This window comes from Hemiscyllium ocellatum, chromosome 10 (genome assembly GCF_020745735.1).
Source record: "Hemiscyllium ocellatum isolate sHemOce1 chromosome 10, sHemOce1.pat.X.cur, whole genome shotgun sequence".
Classification (NCBI taxonomy): Eukaryota; Metazoa; Chordata; class Chondrichthyes; order Orectolobiformes; family Hemiscylliidae; genus Hemiscyllium; species Hemiscyllium ocellatum.
Genome location: NC_083410.1, coordinates 39604971 through 39624662, shown reverse-complemented (window position 1 = coordinate 39624662; position 19692 = coordinate 39604971). Strand labels below are relative to the sequence as shown.

The 19692-nt window shown below is 41.3% G+C and overlaps 1 protein-coding gene across 2 annotated transcripts in view; it reads left to right on the top strand.

Moving 5' to 3' along the window:
* ubr2 (ubiquitin protein ligase E3 component n-recognin 2) overlaps positions 1–19692 on the top strand; it is a 141158-nt gene that overhangs the window by 42574 nt on the left and 78892 nt on the right. Inside the window, exons 11-14 of one of the 2 annotated variants that reach the window (XM_060831419.1) lie at positions 1079–1177; positions 3575–3741; positions 5323–5422; positions 10231–10359. In XM_060831419.1, the coding sequence (XP_060687402.1) occupies positions 1079–1177; positions 3575–3741; positions 5323–5422; positions 10231–10359 (495 nt within the window). Of the gene's footprint in view, positions 1–911; positions 1011–1078; positions 1178–3574; positions 3742–5322; positions 5423–10230; positions 10360–19692 lie in introns of both variants that reach the window. The other variant, XM_060831418.1, reaches the window with a different exon arrangement.

Below are 19692 nucleotides of genomic sequence, written 5' to 3'. Positions count from 1 at the left end.
TACTAGTTCATGACCCTATATTTTCATCTTTTGTACTTGAGTTTGAGATCAGCAATTTTGATGGAATGAAAGAACTGTCTCCTGACTCTTTGGCCTTTGTAGGTAAAAACAAGGACTGCAGATGCTGGAAACCAGACTCTAGATTACAGTGGTGCTGGAAAAGCACAGCAGGTCAGGCAGCATCCGAGGAGCAGGAAAATCGACATTTCTGGCAAAAACCTGATGAAGGGCTTTTGCCCAAAATGTTGATTTTCCTGCTGCTTGGATGCTGCCTGACTTGCTGTGCTTTTCCAGCACCACTGTAATCTAGTCTTTGGCCTTTGTAGTCGAGTATAAGTTTTTTGGTAATCCAGTTTCTCAAAGGTTCAGCACAAAGCTCCTGACAGGATGGTTGTCTCACTTGGGTCACAAGATTCACTGGAATGAGAAAGTACAGAAGGATACAGAAATTAGTGGTGTTCTGTTGAAATTTGCATTCTAGCATGCAAAGTCTGATTTGACTGCTTGGTGTTGACTCTGGCTAATGAGTTGATTGTCTCCCAGAAGTGATATTTTGAGGCAAACCTCCCCATATACCAATTCAAAAAAGCATACTCTCTGAATGGATGCACATTTGTTAAATTAATAAAACTTGTTTTGAAATTAAGACCCATAAAAAATGGTTGCAAATGCAGAAATAATTGCAAGTGAGACACTTGCTTAAATTTCATGAATTTGAGCTCTGTTATTTTGTTCTTGGAAGTGCACTTTGCTTTACTTCCTTTGCTACTTCTAATGAAAATTTTTATAGACGATATTTGCCACTCTATCCTTTTTAGGCATGTAAAATTTGATAATTAGAAATAGAATCAATATTTAATTCTGAGGATAGCCTGGACATGACCTGCAGGTGAATTTATCTTGTTGTTTAGAATTACCCGCAGTTGCAGAGAGATTTTATGGAGGATGATCACGAGCGGGTAGTGTCAGTGACTGCTCTCTCTGTCCAGCTCTTCACTGTTCCAACATTGGTGAGTACAATGTGTTTTTATTCACTTCATTTGTCCACCTCCTTGCCTCTTCTCTGCCTTTTCATTAGAACTATGAGAGGTTGCAGACTGACTATGTGAATGGTGACCACGACAGAGAGTTCTCGGTTACCGACCTTTCAGTGCAAATTTTCACAGTACCTTCCTTGGTGAGTAGTCATTCAAGTCTAATAAAGATGTGGTGTTTTGGTCACACTGTTATTAAAAATTAGTTTTCTATGTTGGTTCTCAATGGATCATCAGGCTAAGGACAGTTCTGAACCTTAGAGATTAGCCAAGTTCCAGGTTTACATTTGGTCCATGCAGTTTAAGTTGATCTTGGGTTGGCAAGGAAGACGTGTACTGATGATGGCTCACAAGCCATTTCTGTATAAATTAATTAGATGAAGAAAGGATTAACATTGGTTCACGTATGTCCCAGTGTGTTAATGATCATTGTGTTCAGACTTGAAAAACAGCCGCCTAGACAAGGTACAGAAGTTTAACTATTACTCTGTACTAATGATTCATTACCTTAAAGAGAATCAACCAAGAACAGAAAAACATTGCCTCCATCTTTTAAAAAACCTTGTCAAAATATATCAGTTTGACAATGATTGAGAAAATTATTTCTCAACCTCCCAGAAAGTCTTGGCAGCCAATTTACTGTGAAGCGCATTGTGACATCGTGTCCTCCACTGATACCAATGCAGTTCAATGCTGGGCATCAGACTGCAAAACAAATAGTGTACCAGCATGCAATATTTTGATCGTTCTGTCTCAACATTGCTAAAAGAAATGAAGCACTGCGTTCTTTGCATAATGAACAACCTATGGATTTTGATTTGAAACTGGCTTGACAGGCTGAATTAAATGTTCTGTGATGTGCCTTTTATGAAATTGCACTATTGTAGCATTCTGCTCAACTTAAAACATTGTTTGAGAAAACATTGCATGAGAGTGCTAATGTTGCACTGTGGCACTTAACCGCACGTTTGCTGTTTCTCTGTCTATCTTTTCTCATAAGGATGATTTTGCTGGCTTTCTGGTCACATTCATCACAGGTGATTCTGCAACTCTTGAAATGTAATTTTACATCATTTACCTGTGACTTTTTTTTCTGTGGCAAAAGATGAAAATACAGATTTTCTTGTGCTACAGATTTGAAAATTGAGTCTCTCTGATGTAAAGTTATTGGAGAAGGAGATGTTGGGAATCTGAATGGCCTTTTCCCACTCCTGTTGGTTTGTACAATGGATTTAAAACCAGACAAATTAATGGGATGAATACGTCCTTCCACTGCCCATCTATGTTTTTTATGTTTGCTCATGACTTCTTGTGGAAATAAGTTAAAAATTACCTCTAAACTATGTAGATTTTGTTGTACACTCAATCCTCATTATCCAAGGATCAATACACCTGCGAAGATGACCCTAAATGGATTTTTTTCCCCATTAACTGACAGTGTAGTTCTTTGCTATAGATAGGAGAGCTGCATTAGAGCAGTGTAAGCGCGTATTGCATTCCTTTGAAAGTCCAGGCCTTAGCCACTACAAATAGCAAGGTTTTGATTTGTTCTATTCTTGCCTGTCATTAAGTATATTCATGGCTGAGGTAGACAGATGTATATTCAGGAAGGGAATTAAGGATGATAGAGAAAAGGCAAGAAAGTGGGATTTGTATTCCATTACAGAATTACATTTTGATAGATTGGTACTTTCCTTTCTATATGGTAAGAAAGATCAATGGGTTCTTTATTTTATACCTTGCCATATTATTCTTCATGCAAAGGCTGCCCTTTGATTCTTGACCGATCCACGTAGGGCATAACCTCTGTGTATTTCTTTGCCCATGAAGTTGAAAAATGTGCTTTTGTGTAATTGACAGTATGTTTGTCAAATTTTAACTATCTCTAATAATGCATTCCAAATTGACTTCCTCATGTCTATATTACTTGTATTCACATCATTTGTTGAGGATTTTAGTTCATGTTTCTGCCACAACTATATTTTTGTTAATCCAGGGGATATGGGCTTTGCTAGCTGGCCGAGCATTTTTTGGTCATCCTTTTAACGATGTGGCTTGCTAGGCCATTTCAGAGGTCAGTTAAGAGTCGACCACATTCCTGTCAGTCTGAAATCACAAACAGAACAGATCAAGTAAGGACGGCAGAAATCCTTACCTCAAGTACATGGGTGAACGAGATAGGTATTTATGATAATTGACCATTCGCCTAAGCTTTGAAATTCAGATTTTTACTGAATTCACGTTTGACCCTCTGGTATGTTGGAACTCCTGTTTGAGAACATTAGGCCTGGATACTGGATTACTAATCCATCGACATTCACGTTATGCCCTCACCTTCCCATTGATTTAAAAAGGGCAGAAGTGAGTGTTCAATTCACGAAGCAATTCTGTGTCTATTCCTTCTGTTTCTCATAAATTTGGGCTTGGCATGCCAACCATTTTTGATATGATGGGAATGATGGGTCAGGACTAAATGTTTCTCTTTCAACTCATAAATTCATTGAGAAACATGATTGCTATATTAAGTTATTGTATTTCAGGCTCGCATGCTGATAACCGAAGAAAACCTTATGACAACCATAATACAGACATTCATGGAGCATCTAATGAGACAGCGGGATTCTCATGGCAGGTTCCAGTTTGAAAGGTATACAGCTGTACAAGCCTTCAAATTCAGGAGGGTGCAAAGTCTCATTGGTGATCTCAAGTAAGTATGAGAGTTGACCTTTAAAATTTGTATTTCTGTCAGGATGACTGGAGGGACTGCTGATTGCTTCTTGTTTACTAGATAGGCCACAGTGATAGTTCATTTGTGAAAAGGAGGCTGACTTTATGGAAAGTAAAGAGCAGGATGTGTCACGGTTTTTTGTTTGCAAATGAAAGAACTACTCCTTGAAGAACTCTCCGAGTCTCTGGGTGATTCTCTACATTTTCTCCACGACAACTTCTAATTGGAAGTTTTCTTTGAATCACAGCCACACCAGTTTCTCTTGACTTCTCCTTAAGATCCCTGTAAACTTCCACTTCACTGTAGAAGGAAGATGTTGGAAGGTAAAACAAAATCCATTGTAGCATGGAAAGATATCGTTTTTGATGTTTGGTACTGTTTGCAGACTAGTCACAATGATAATATAGTGCAGACTTGTGGCAAGGAACAAAAGCAGAGAAACCTGTACTTGCAAAGCTGTGAAGATGTCTTCGATCCTTAGTGCTTGAGGTTGTGTACAAGTAACAGAGCGTGGGCAGTAGCCTTCCTTCACAATAGTCTAATTCCTTGAAGGAGGTTTAGCTGTAAAGTGGGACCTGTAGACATGCAACAAAATCCTGTGACAATGAGAAACAGGTAACGTGACAGATCCAATCATGCTCTTAAGTCATATATTAAGATGTGTGCGATGTATAATTGGTACTGTTGGTGTTTCACATTCTGCAGTGAAATCAGTGCTTGTTTATTGAAACATTCCTGATGCTTAAGTCATCAATTTCTGTTTGAAAGGTAGCCTCTTTTAGTAGTCTCTTTTTGCCTGGGTTCATTGTTTTTGTCAATGGTATTGATTTGTGCAATTATAAGATGTTAGGTTTTTTTTGTACCTGAGTTGTTCATGAATTAACCTTGATATGTCAGTTGACCATATCTTCATTTTATTTAGTCTTAAGTGATTGTCTATCAGTGTCATGGTTTTCTCAAGTACATTCTCAACTGAAAATAAAAGGAGGAAAATTGTTAGTAAAAATGGAGTGACTGATGCGTACAGAAATAGTTGGTTTGGGGATATGGAGAATGCAGAGTGATGAACCACTGCACTGGAATAGTAAATTATGCAAAGTAGTACAGACAAGGGAAGCAGATAAATTATTTCCTGAATTTTTTGACTAATACCCACATTTAGTTATTTGTCAGAGACATACTGTTGGAATTCAAGATTTATAAAAGTGAGTACAGTAATTTAGCTCAGTGATATTTCAGGATTTTGTTACGTAGTTTCAACTGACAATTCAGTGAGCACAGAAGTTGTGCATTTGCTGTTTGGAAGTGAAGTTAAGGTATATGTTTTATATTGTGGAGAAAGAAATGGCATTATCCAGGAATTATAGTTAGTGTTCCTCCCTCAAATGTGCAGTGCAGCCTTTTCAAAACATTTTTTTAATCAACACTTAATTGGTCATGTGAAGACTGCAATTATTTCTTCTTAGATTTGACTTTGGAACTACGTAGTAATTCTTCTACAATATAAACAGAAGAATTTTTAAAAAGTCTGTTTTCAGTAGAGTGCTCTTTCTTTCACAGGTATGTGTTGGTTAGCAAACCCATGGAATGGACAGACAAACTAAGGGAGAAATTTCTTGAAGGTTTCGGGGTCTTCTTGCAGTTGTTAAAACGCATGCAGGTTGGTTTCAGATTTTCACTTCAGAAAATAAGAATGTCAGGACAATAATAGATAGATGATTTGTTCCAAAAAGAAATAATTTTATTTTGATCCACATGCTCTTTGTGTGTTAATATTAGTATTACATTTCTTACCACATACCTTAAAATCATAGAGATGTATAGCACAGAAACAGACCCTTTGGTCCAACATATCCATGCTGACCAGATATCCTAACCTAATCTAATCCTATTTGCCAGCACTGGCCATTATCACTATAAACCCTTTCTACTCATATACCTGTCCAGATTCCTTTTGAATGTTGCAATTGTACCAGCCTCCTCCACTTGTGACAGCTCATTCCATATCTGCACCCCAGTTTGCGGACTTAATATTTTATGGAAAGTTTTTATGAAAAAATATTTTTCAGTAATGATTGCACTTTCATTGCTTCAGCAAATCTACTTAAACAACACTGCAGAGTAACTTTTCAAGTGCATGTCATCATTTGGGCTTTAATCTGTTTCCTTTGCGGAGTCAACAGGAAGTTTAAGGCAATTTCCCCATATCTCGAACTGTGTACAAAATTATCAAATCATAGGCATTTTTTAAAAAAACAAGTTACTATGGTTTTGGAGAGAGGAGGTATTTTGGGGAGATGGATAAGCTTTAAGGACAGAAAGACAACTTATGGGGCATGGTGGCCTAGTGGTTAGCACTGCTGCCTCACAGTGCCAGAGACCCGGGTTCAATTCTCACCTCAGATGACTGTCTGTGTGGAGTTTGCACATTCTCCCCGTGTCTGCGTGGGTTTTCTCCGGGTGCTCCCGTTTCCTCCCACAGTCCAAAAATGTGCAGGTTAGGTGAATTGGCCATGCTAACTTGCCTGTAGTGTTAGGTGAAGGGGTAAGTGTAGGGGAATGGGTCTGGGTGGGTTGCGCTTCGGCGGATCAGTGTGGACTTGTTGGGCTGAGTGGCCTGTTTCTACATTGTAAGTAAGTAATCTAATGTCCAGTACAGACAATTTGTTCAAAATACATGATTTATATGCATGGTAGGAGAAATGCATGAGATATGATATCATAACAGTGTGTAATAAATTATGAGCAAAGGATAATGCACTGACTATCTATGGATCTGGTTACTCTCAAAATCAGCCCCAGCCCTGATTTTATTTTCTCCCCCTGAATTGACAGGTCCCAGTCGATTGCATATTTTTTGGTTCGATAGTAGATTCCTGTTATTGCATGAACCGTGAGACATTCATGTTCCTGTTCTTGCGGATAATAAGGATTTGGTATACATTATGTAGCTGGAAGTTTTATTTATGACACTGATGGACACATATTTCTGTCTTCACCTTTGTTAAATTTGTGTACATTTAAAAGTCAGTCCTTGTGAGCGAAGTGTCAAAAAGAAGAATTTTATTCCACGAGCTAGCTTAAGAGACAACTTTTGCAAAAAGAGACATTTCGGTCAGTTTTCCTTACCTCCTGGGGATTTGAACATAGATTGCTTTGGAATCATTGGAAAGGGGATTATCTGTCTATGAATCTTGTAACATCAATGGTTTGTTATCTTGAAATTGAATGAGCTTAGCATGTCCCCAAAACGACTTGAGTGCAGGGAATATAATTAAAGGGAATACCGGTGATGAATGGAGAATGATATCCTTATTCTGGGAGACTAAATAAAGAGAGCAATAATTGGAGTTGTTTGAAGTCTTTCACTTCAGGATATCACAAAGCATGTTTCAGTCAATTAAGTTCTTTGGAAATTGCATCACAATTGTATTGTAGGAATAATAGGCCAATGATCTCATAATGATATTGATTGAATGATGACCATCGATGAGGGCTTGCAGACAAACACTTTGTATTCTAGTTAGTGCTACTTGATATTTTATATGTGCTTGAAAAGGTAGAACAATCTTTTTTTAATATCAAAACATAACTGGTGAGAATGGTGTACATGTCCTTAATAGTGATCATATCTCAGAGTGTACCATTAAAAAAAGGAATTGCGGAGACATGCCAGAAAGGCATGGTGATAACCATAGGAGATATCATTCTTCATTTACACGAGCATTTGTGTGTCATGAATGGTTCTTGCCAAGTGTCAACCTAAGCCTGGAGTTGTCCACACCTTGTTGCATTAATATCTGCTTCAGTATCTGAGGAGAAACGAATGGAACTGAAGATTGCACAATCATTGGCAAAAATCCCCACTTCTGACTTTATGATGAAGGGAAGGTCACTGATGAAGCAACTGAAGGTGGTTAGGCCTAGGGCTCTACCCTGAGAAACTCCTATAGAATTGTCCTGGAGCTGAGATGATTAACTTCCAGCAAGCCCAATCTTCATCCAATGTGCCAGGTATGATGCAACCAGTGGAGAGTTTACCCCTGACACCCATTGATTCCAATTTTGTGAGAGCTCCATAATGCCACACATGATTAAATGCAGCCGTGATGTCAAAAGCTGTCGTTCTCAACTCATCTCTGGAATTTAGTTCCTTTGTTCATGTCTGAACCAAAGCTGTTATGAGATCTGGTGCTAGGTGGCTCTGAGCAAGTTACTGCTGAATGAGTGCTATTTGAAAGCACTGTGAATGATATCTTCTATCACTTGACTGATGATTAAGAGCAGACTAATGGAGTAGTAATTGGCCAGGTTGGATTTGGCCAGGGCATAACTGCTTGGTGTCCCATGTTGGGTACATGCTAATATTGTAACTCTACTGGAATAGTTTGGCTAGCAAGTTCTGGATCATGTCCTCTGTACCGCTGCTGACATGTTTTCAGGACCCATGGCCTTTGCCGTGTTCACTGCCTCCAACTGTTTCTTGATATTATGTAGAACGAAGACCAGTATTTGTGATGCTGGGGACCACTGAAGAACGCTGAGGTGAACTATCCACTTGGCACTTCTGGATGAAGAAAACTCTGAATACTTCAGCCTTATGTTTTGCACTGATGTGTTGGACTCTTCCATTATTCAGAATGGAGATATTTGTGGACCTAACTACTTGAGTGAATTGTTTAGATTAGGTTAGATTCCCTACCGTGTGGAAACAGACTCTTCGGCTCGACAAGTCCACACCAACCATCAGAATAACCCACCCAGACCCATTCCTCTACATTTATCCCTGACTAATGCACCTAACCTTCACATCCTTGAACACTATGAACAATTTAGCTTGGCCAATTCACTTGATCTGCACAGCTTTGGATTGTGGGATGAAACCAGACCACCCCAAGGAAACCCATGCAGACACAGGGAGAATGTGCAGACTTCACATAGACAGCTGCCTGAGTTTGGAATCGAACCCGGGTCCCTGGCGCTGTGAGGCAGCACTGCTAACCACTGAGCCAGTGTGCTGCTGGTTTAATTGTCCACCGCTATTTTCTACTGAATGCACTGGGACTACAAAGCTTAGATCTGATCCATTGGTTATAAGATCGCATGCTCTGTTTATCATTTGTTTGTTATACTGTTTATCATGCATCTAGTCCTGTTCAATATTTGCACCAGGTTGACACCTCATTTTTATGAATGCCTAAAAGTGCTGTTCCTGGCATGGCCTCCTGCACACTCCATTCAACCAAGGTTCACCCCTGGCTTGATGGTATTGGTTGACTGGGGAACATGCTGGGCCATGATGTTGCAGATGGTGCTGGAATACAGTGCTGTTGATGGCCACAGCGCCTGATGGATGTTCAGTTTTGAGTTGCTGGGGGTATTCGAAGTTTGTCCCATTTTGAACAGTGACAGCACCATAGAACACAATGGAGAGTAATCTCAATGTGAAGGTTGAATTTGCCTCTATAAGGATTGTGTGGTGGTCACTCTTGGACTTCATGGATAGACACAACTTTAGTCTGGAGATTGGTAAGGATGAGGTCAAGTATGTTTTTCCCCCTCATGTGACTTCTCACCACTTGCCACAGACCCAGTGTAGCAACTATGTCCTTTTGGACCCAACCCCCTTGCTCAGTAGTACTGCTGCCTAGCCACTCTTGTAATGAAGATTGAAATCCTCCACCGATTTTGTGACATCAGTGCTTCTTTCAAGAGTTGTTTAACATTGGGGAGTACTGATTCATAAGGCAAGGGATGGTGGTATGTGGTAATCAACAGGATGTTTCCTTCCCCATGTTTAACCTGAAGCCTCGAAACATCGAGGTCCAGAGTCAATGCTGAGACTCCCAGGGCAGCTGTAGACCTGACTATCGAACTTGCTTCCCTCCTCTTACTTTCCATTCAGTTCACCCATAGCTCTGCATCAGTGTCCTTTCAAGCACCAAATTCCAGTAATCTACTGTCAGAAGTTTATTGACCTAGATTAACTTGGATCAAGCATTTTCAAATTCTTATCCTTCTGTTCAAATCTCTCCATCCCGATCATCTCCTCCAACGCTTTCAGATTTCTATTCTCATCGATTTGAGGTCTTTGAACATCTTGAATTTTTATCACTGCACTGTAGATTGTTGTACCTCATGCTGTCTGGGCACTTAAAACTCTGTCATTTCTGACTAAATTGCTTCACTTCTCTGCCTTTCTTTTGGATGCTGCTTATAATCAATTCTTTCATCTGATCTAATTATGTTTTGATGTTATGTTTGATATAATATTTCAGTGGACCAGTGTGGGACATGTTAAAGGTTTTGTGAAAAAGTTTTATTCTAAATGAAGATGCAGTTTACCTCTTCGTAACTACTAAATATCTAAAATACTATCATAAACCGAGTAATTTTCTTAAATCCCATCAAAAATTGTCCATCTTAACATTGTTACTTGCATAAATATATTCTTACTGTCTTTTGCAGGGAATGGATCCAGTAACAAGACAAGTTGGTCAACACATAGAGATGGAACCAGAGTGGGAGGCAGCGTTTACCTTACAGATGAAGCTCACACATATAATTTCTATGATTCAGGAATGGTGTGCCTCAGATGTAAGCCTCAGTTAAATATATCATTATATCTTTTATGTTTTTTATGGACAAAGTTTTTTAAAAGAAAAAAATTTATTGAACGATCCAAAAAAACTGGTATTTCTTAGTCAGATATGAATTGCTTGCTAGTTTGGGAGACTGTGATTTGAATTTGTAAGCAGTCGTAATGACAGGATAATTGCCGCTGTACTTGTAAATTCTCCTTATTCATCACTGCTGTGCATTTCTTCTGGGACCTTCCTTCCACTCCCAACTTTCACTGACCCGGTGCAATGCAGAATTGGCTTTTTGTGGTGTTAGCTGTCATATGGGAAGTTGAAAGGTCCAGTTTTTGAAACGTGGTGATTCAAGGGATTTAGGCAGATTAGGTTGGAGAATTAGTCAAGTTGATTTGGTAAGTGTGATTGATCAGGGATATGGTCAGGTCTTTGGTGGGCCCAGAGGTTTTTCAGGTCAGGCCACAACAGATGGTCATACCTATTCAGGAGGAAAATTTGAGCAGACGACAGGACCAGCTTAGTTAGGTAGTCAAATCAGCTTGATCAGATAATTGGGTATGGTCCAGAGGGATAGTCAGGCTGGGAATATGTCTGAGTCAGGGAAGAGGGTGACAAGGTGGATCTCCTATGTTGTTACCCAAACATATAGGATGATCGAGTACAGGTAGTTCTTTTGCAACCCTGCATTATAGAAAAGTCATGCTTTAGAAACGGTGTTGAAAGTGTTGGTGATGTAATCATGTTACAGTCAACATGTTTTAAAAGTTTGTGCTTTAGAAACAGTATCCACAATTCATCAATCACGTTACAGCAAATTCACATTAATGAAGTACGTGTGATAACAGAATGATGTGTACACGAGCTCTTCAGCCCATGGAGCTTATACTGTCAAACTATATTACTACCTTCATGAGTCCTACTTTGCTGCATGAGGCCCATGACCTGATGTGTCAAGAGCTCATCTATGTATTTTTTGAATGGTAATGAGGTTTCCCACCTCAGCACCCTGTCTAAGATTTGCTGGGAGACAGTCTGGATAAATATTTGGATCCGTCCCAAATTTTCAGAGGTTCAAGTTCCCTCAGGTTTACCGATCACAATTTCCATAGGGTTCTAATGTATATCATTAGCAATTTGTCTAGTCTCTGAAGATCCAAAGACTTGGGAAATGTGGTCATTACGATGCCTGTTTCTTCAAGTTGGTGTTTATGACTGTTGAACCTTGGATTACATCTTTTCACTAATAGCCCACAAATTTTGGTAAGAATTGCCAGCCCTTTTTCAGAAACATACAAAACAAATTGTTGGAGAAATTCAGCAGGCTTGGTAGCATCTGTGAAGAGGAAGCAGAGTTGGCATTTCAGGTTTAGTGACCCTTCTTCAGAACCTATTTCTGACCCTGATCAGATTGAGGATGACGTATTTACATTTTAGAGAACCTTGGCACTTCAGATTCCTGGGCAGTGATTCCCCAAATAAACCTAGGTAAAATTCATCAACTTCACCAACACATTCCATCCTGACCTTAAATTTACCTGGACCATTTTTGACACCTCCCTCCCCTTCCTGCACCTCTCCATCTCCATTAATGATGACCGTCTTGACACTGACATTTTTTACAAATCCACTGACTCGCACAGCTACCTGGATTACACCTCTTCCCACTCTACCTCTTGCAAAAATGACATTCCGTATACCCAATTCCTCTGCCTCCACCGTATCTGCTCCCAGGAGGACCAGTTCCACCATAGAACACACCAGATGGCCTCCTCCTTTAGAGACCGCAATTTCCCTTCCGACGTGGTTAAAGATGCCCTCCAATGCATCTCGTCCACATCCTGCACCTCCGCCCTCAGACCCCACCCCTCCAACCGTAACAAGGACAGTACGCCCCTGGTGCTCACCTTCCACCCTACCAACCTTCGCATAAACCAAATCATCTTCCGACATTTCCGCCACCTCCAAAAAGACCCCACCACCTCCCCACCCCTTTCCGCCTTCAACAAAGACCGTTCCCTCCATGACTACCTGGTCAGGTCCACGCCCCCCCCCCCCCCCCCCCCCCCCCCACCGCAGGAATTGTAAAACCTGTGCCCACACCTCCTCCCTCACCTCTATCCAAGGCCCTAAAGGAGCCTTCCACATCCATCAAAGTTTTACCTGCACATCCACTGATATCATTTATTGTATCCATTGCTCCCGATGCGGTCTTCTCTACATTGGGGAGACTGGGCGCCTCCTAGCAGAGCGCTTTAGGGAACATCTCCGAGACACCCGCACCAATCAACCACACCGCCCCGTGGCCCAACATTTCAACTCCCCCCTCCCACTCTGCTGAGGACATGGAGATCCTGAGCCTCCTTCACCGCCACTCCCTCACCACCAGACGCCTGGAGGAAGAAGGCCTCATCTTCTGCCTCGGAACACTTCAACCCCAGGGCATCAATGTGGACTTCAACAGTTTCCTCATTTCCCCTTCCCGCACCTCATCCTAGTTCCAAACTTCTAGCTCAGCACTGTCCCCATGACTTGTCCGGACTTGTCTGACCTGCCTAGCTCCTTTTCCACCGATCCACTCCACCCTCTCCTCCCTGACCTATCACCTTCATCCCCTCCCCCACTCACCCATTGTACTCTATGCTACTTTCTCCCCATCCCCATCCTCCTCTAGCTTATCTCTCCACGCTTCAGGCTCACTGCCTTTATTCCTGATGAAGGGCTTTTGCCCGAAATGTTGATTTCGCTGCACTTTGGATGCTGCCTGAACTGCTGTGCTCTTCCAGCACCACTGATCCAGAACCCCAAATAAACCTGTCCAGGAATCCATAAAGCTAACAATGGAGATGATCTTTATTGAAGCCATGCTTCTATTTTTTTAAACAGTCAGTGTGCCTCTTCTTTGATTTAAATGTACACCAGCACAGCTAATTTTACTTTGACACCTGTCAAAGGCCAAATGTGTCAGCTACATGTAAGGTTAGTGTGCCAGATGGTATCCTGGGTGGGTGGTACTTAACATCCATCTGTTAAATTTAGCAGGAAAAACCACTAGAGTTTTATTGTAAATCTTTAGTTTAGCACAAACACAGACTTTACCTTTTTGAATCTTTTACCTGTCCAGATGCCAAACATGCAATGGAGAAGAAACCAGCTTTCTTTTAACAATAGTTTCTGACCTACCTCTTCAGAGTTTTGTTGCATGCCCTTGGAACAGGTGGGATTTGAATTCAGGCCTCCTGGCACAGAGTAAGGGACCCTACCATTGCATGTCAAAAGCAGTTTTTCTTTATTTTATGAACCCAGCACCAAATCACCTCGACCATTAATTTAAAAAAAAGCAAACACTGCCCACCAGAGTCCATGTCACAATTAAAAAGCAGAAAAAAAGGACAGATCTAGTTCAAAGGTAGTTGGTGGAGAAAGTAATGCACTTCAACTTCCGCAGTGCCCACCTCCCTCACAAGACCTTGATGGTTATGGTGGACATCACATGCTCCCTTCAAGAACCCAGATTTTTTTTAGTATCTCTTACCTATCTCTTTAGTGCTCCTAAACACATCTGTTTTTTTTATCATCAAATTACCCCTGGTATTTCTTTAACCACCATCAGTAGCTCACCCATTCTTCCCAATTGAATATTTTACATGCAAAGCCTATTAAGGGCAATGCAAGCCGTCAAAGGTGACAGAGGTCGGGATAGGAAGAGAAGGAGCAGGCTAAATAAATTCTGAGAACCCAGTTGTTAAATCCAAGGTCCAGTGAGCATAGTTTGCTCCCCACCAATTCTGGAACTATTCTCATTTACACTTAAAGGGATCTCATTTCTAACGATGACCTGTAAGGCATGAACTGGGTTAGGTGCTAGGTTAGTATTAAGCTTATGTACTGTGTCCAGTTCTGATTTCCCTGTTATCGGAAGGATATTATTAAGCTGGAAAGGGTTCAGAAGAGACTTACCTGGATGTTGCCAGGAATACAGAGTTTGAATTGTAAGGAGAGTCTGGATAGGCTGAGACCTTTTTTCACAAGAGCATCGGAGGTTTAGAGGAGACTTTGTAGAGGACCATTGACCCTTCTTCAGAACCTATGGAAGTTTCATTTAACTAATTTGAGTTTTTTTTTGATGAAGTAATCGTGTTCTGAAGAAGAGTCAATGGACCTTGAATGTTAATTCTGCTTTCTCTCCTCACATTCTCCTATACCTGCTGAGTTTTTGCCAGCAATTTCTGTTTTTGTTTCTTAACTTACACTGTGATTTGAAGTGAACTAACAATTGCTTAGTAGTCTTAGAATTGCTTTGAAATTATACCCTGCAAAAAAACTATTTGGTCCAGACAATCCATATCCATATTATTTGTAATATTAATCAGTTGTGCCTGTCTGGTTCCATCATCTGATTTTTCCTTCTCCTTTTATATTTATCTGAGCCTATTGTTAAATGCAAATGTAGTCATTGCTTCACTTAAAATCAAATGGCATCACAATCCTCTGTACAAATATTTCTGCTGCCCACCATCCTAAATCTTGCATTTGATCTTGTATCTGTGCCTCTCATTCTAGATCTCCAAATCTTGAGAAACAGAGCTTACAGCACTCTTTGTGGTATACAAGGCTTAAGTAGAAAGTGCAATAAGAGCATTATTTTTAGATGAAACAAATTTCATTTGTTGTTGTGCACAGTAGTTTTTATCCCTGCCTGTCTATAGATAACAACAAAATCTTGAAATTGACTGATATTTTACCCCTTCAAATCTGTATCAAAACCAACTGAATTCTTCTGTGAAAATCCTTCTGTTTTTCTGCATTCTTCCATTCACTAGTTTTAGTTCTGCTCGTCCAAAGCTAACCAATGGAACTTTGAATTTTACCAAGTGAGAATGGAAACACTAGATTCTGCTCCAGAAGTGGAAGTTTTGGTAATTTAGGATATAGAGTTATAGACTCATACACCAAGATAATTCTGAAATTAAATTTTCAAAAAGTGTTTACAAAGTACAGTAGATAGGTTAACTGAGTGGGCAAAACATTGACAGGTGGTCTGCAATATGGAAAATGTGATCTCATCTCAGGCTGGAAGAATGAATGTCAACACGTTATTTACACAACTGTAGTATGGAAGGATATCATTGACTTTTTCTTTGATTGCCGAATGAAGACATTCTTTCATGGTTTGGCTATCATTTAGTACTTAACCTTCTCATGAGCAATTCAAGATATGGTGAAATACATTCTTGAAACGGTGAAGTCCAGGTATGCTTACAGTGCTGTTATAAGACCATAAGACATAGGAGTGGAAGTAAGGCCATTCGGCCTATCGAGTCAACTCCTCCATTTAATCATGGCTGATGGGCATTTCAACTCCACTTACCCTCATTCTCTCCGTAGCCCATAATTCCTTGTGACACCAAGAATTTATTAACCTCTGCCTTGAAGACATTTAGTGTCCTGGCCTCCACTGCACTCCGCGGCAATAAATTCCACAGACCCACCACTCTCTGGCTGAAGAAATGTCTCCGCATTTCTGTTCTGAATTGACCCCCTCTAATTTTAAGGCTGTGCCCATGGGTCCTAGTCTCCCCGCCTAACGGAAGCAATTTCTTAGCGTCCACCCTTTACAAGCCATGTATTATCTTGTAAGTTTCTATTAGATCTCCCGTTAACCTTCTAAACTGCAGTGAGTACAATCCCAGGATCCTCAGCTGTTCCTTGTATATTAGACCTACCATTCCAGGAATCATCCGTGTGAATCTCCACTGGACATGCTCCAGTGCCAGTATGTCCCTCCTGATGTGTGGGGCCCAAAACTGGACACAGTACTCCAAATGGGGCTTAACCAGAGCTTTATAAAGTCTCAGTAGCACAACGGTGCTTTTATATTCCAACCCTCTTGAGATAAGTGACAACATTGCATTCGCTTTCTTAATCACGAATTCAACCTGCATGTTTACCTTTAGAGAATCCTCGACTAGCACTCCCAGATCCCTTTGTACTTTGGCTTTATGAATTTTCTCATCGTTTAGAAAGTAGTCCATGCTTGTGTTCTTTTTTCCAAATGCAAGACCTATCATTTGCTCACATTGAACTTCATCAACCATTTTCTGGACCACTCTCCCAAACTTCTGCAGCCTCCCCACTTCCTCAGTACTACCTGCCTGTCCACCTATCTTTGTATCATCGGCAAACTTCACTAGATTGCCTCCAGTCCCTTCATCCAGATCATTAATATATAATGTGAACAGTTGCAGTCCCAACACTGAACCCTGTGGGACACCGCTTGTCACCAGCTGCCATTCCGAAAAAGAACCTTTTATCCCAACTCTCTGCCTTCTGTCAGACAGCCAATCCTCAATCCATGCCAGTAGCTCACCTCGAACACCATGGGCCCTCACCTTACTCAGCAGCCTCCCATGTGGCACCTTATCAAAGGCCTTTTGGAAGTCTAGATAGACCACATCCACTGGGTTTCCCTGGTCTAACTACTTGTCACCTCTTCAAAGAATTCCAACAGGTTTGTCAGGCGTGACCTCCCCTTACTAAATCCATGTTGACTTGTTCTAATCCGACCCTGCTCTTCCAAGAACTTAGAAGCCTCATCCTTAACGATGGATTCTAGAATTTTACCAACAACCAAGGTTAGGCTTTGTCCTATAATTTTCCATCTTTTGTCTTGAACCTTTCTTGAACAATGGGGTTACCACAGCGGTCTTCCAATCATCCGGGACGTTCCCTGACTCCAGTGACTTTTGAAAGATCTCAACCAACGCGTCCGCTATTTCCTCAGCCACGTCCCTCAGAACTCTAGGATGTATCCCATCGGGGCCAGGAGATTTGTCAATTTTAAGACCTTTTAGCTTTTTTAGCACCATCTCTTTTGTAATGGCAGCCATACTCAACTCAGCCCCCTGATTCCCTTTTAATTGTTGGGATATTACTCATGTCTTCCACTGTGAAGACTGATGCAAAGTACTTATTAAGTTCTCCAGCTATTTCCTTATCTCCCATCACTAGGCTTCCAGCATCAGTTTGAAGTGGCCCAATGTCTACTTTTGCCTGTCGTTTGTTTCGTATGTATTGAAAAAAACTTTTACTATCATTTCTAATATTACTGGCTAGCCTACCTTCATATTTGATCCTCTCCTTCCTTATTTCTCTCTTTGTTATCCTCTGTTTGTTTTTGTAGCCTTCCCAATCTTCTGATTTCACAGTGCTCTTGGCCACTTTATAGGATCTCTCTTTTTCTTTGATACATTTCCTGACTTCCTTTGTCAGCCACGGCTGTCTAATCCCTCCCCGGACAATCTTTCTTTTCTTTGGGATGAACCTCTGTACTGTGTCCTCAATTATACCCACAGACTCCTGCCATTTTTGCTCTACTGTCTTCCCTGCTAGGCTCTGCTTCCAGTCGATTTTAGTCAGTTCATCTCTCATGCCCTCATAATTACCTTTGTTTAACTGAAACACCATTACATCCGATTTTGCCTTCTCTCTTTCAAATTGCAGACTGAACTCTACCATATTATGATCGCTACTTCCTAAGGGTTCCCTTAGTTTAAGATCTTTTATACAGTCTGGTCCATTACATAGCACTAGGTCCAAAATAGCCTGCTCCCTTGTGGGCTCCATGACAAGCTGTTCCAAAAAGCCGTCCTGTAAGCATTCCAAGAATTCCCTTTCTTTGGATCCACAGGCAACATTATTTACCCAGTCCACCTGCATATTGAAGTCCCCCATGATCACTGTGACCTTGCCTTTCTGACATGACTTTTCTATTTCCCGGTACATGTTGCGCCTCAGGTCCTGACCACTGTTAGGAGGTCTGTACATAACTCCCATTATGATTTTTTTTGCCTTTGTGGTTCCTCAATTCCACCCACACAGATTCCACATCATCCGACCCTATGTCATTCAGTGCCATAGATTTAATTTTGTTCTTAACTAACAAGGCCACCCCGCCCCCTCTGCCCACCTCCCTGTCTTTTCGATAAGTTGTAAATCCTTGGATGTTTAACTGAACCCCCTGCAACCATGTCTCTGTGATGCCTACCACATCATAATTATTCACGATGATCTGTGACGTTAGTTCAACTACTTTGTTACGAATGCTACGAGCATTCAGGTAAAGTGCCTTCATGCTAACATTCTTATCATTACAGATATTGGAAGTCAAAAGATGTCCTAAGTTATCTTTCATTTTTGTTGCATTCCTAAACTGCCTCAAGGTTAAATCCACCTGCATACATGCTATCCTCCTGCTTATCTTTCCATTTAACTCCATACTCCCTGTCGCTTTCACTTTCCCTCCACACCCCCCCCCCTCCGCCCCACCAACTCGGAAATTTAAAGTCCTACTGACCACCCTATTTATCCTCTTCGCTAGAACATTGGTACCAGATCAGTTCAGGTGGAGACCGTCCCAACGGTACAGATCCCTCCGGTTCCAAAACTGATGCCAATGCCCCATGAAATGGAATCCCTCTTTCCCACACCACTCCCTTAGCCACATGTTTACTTCCCTAATTTTCTTATCCCTGTGCCAGTTGGCACGTAGCTTGGGCAGTAATCCAGAGATTATGACCCTTGAGGACCTGTACTTCATTTTCCTTCCTAGTGCTTGATAATCCCCAAACAGGTCCTCCACCCTAACTTTGCCTCTGTTGTTATTCCCAACGTGGACCACAACAACTGGATCCTCCCCCTCCCACTCCAATATCTTTTCAAGCCGATCGGAGATGTCCCACACCCTGGCACCAGGCAGGCAACACACCATGCGAGACTTCAGATCCAGCTTGCATAGGATACTATCTGTCCCCCTAATTATAGAATCCCCTATAACAACTACTTGTCTTTTTGTTCCCCCCTCTTGAATGGCTTTCTGCACCATGGTGCCGTGGTCAGCTGGCTCATTCTGTTCAGAGCCCTTTTCCTCATCTGTACAGGGAGCAAGAATCTCATCCCTGTTGGACAAGGTCAAGGGCTGAGGCTCCTGCACTCCTGAACTCAAGTTCCCCCTGCCTGCTTACAGTCACACTGTGATGTCCCTGATCACTAACTCGATGTGAATTACTTAATCTCCCAGGTGTGCCTGCCCCCTGAAACAAAGCGTCCAGGTAACTGTCCCCTCCCAGATGTACCGCAGTGTTTGAAGCTCAGATTCCAGATCATCAACTCTGAGCCGGAGTTCTTCCAGCAACCAACGCTTGCTGCAGATGTGGTCACTGCCGTTCACAATGGGATCAGCCAGCTCCCACATCGTACAGCTACAGCACATCACCTGCCCAGCCATCTCTGCTTAGTTAATTACTTTATTATTTTGTGTAGGTTTGAGTTAAAATAC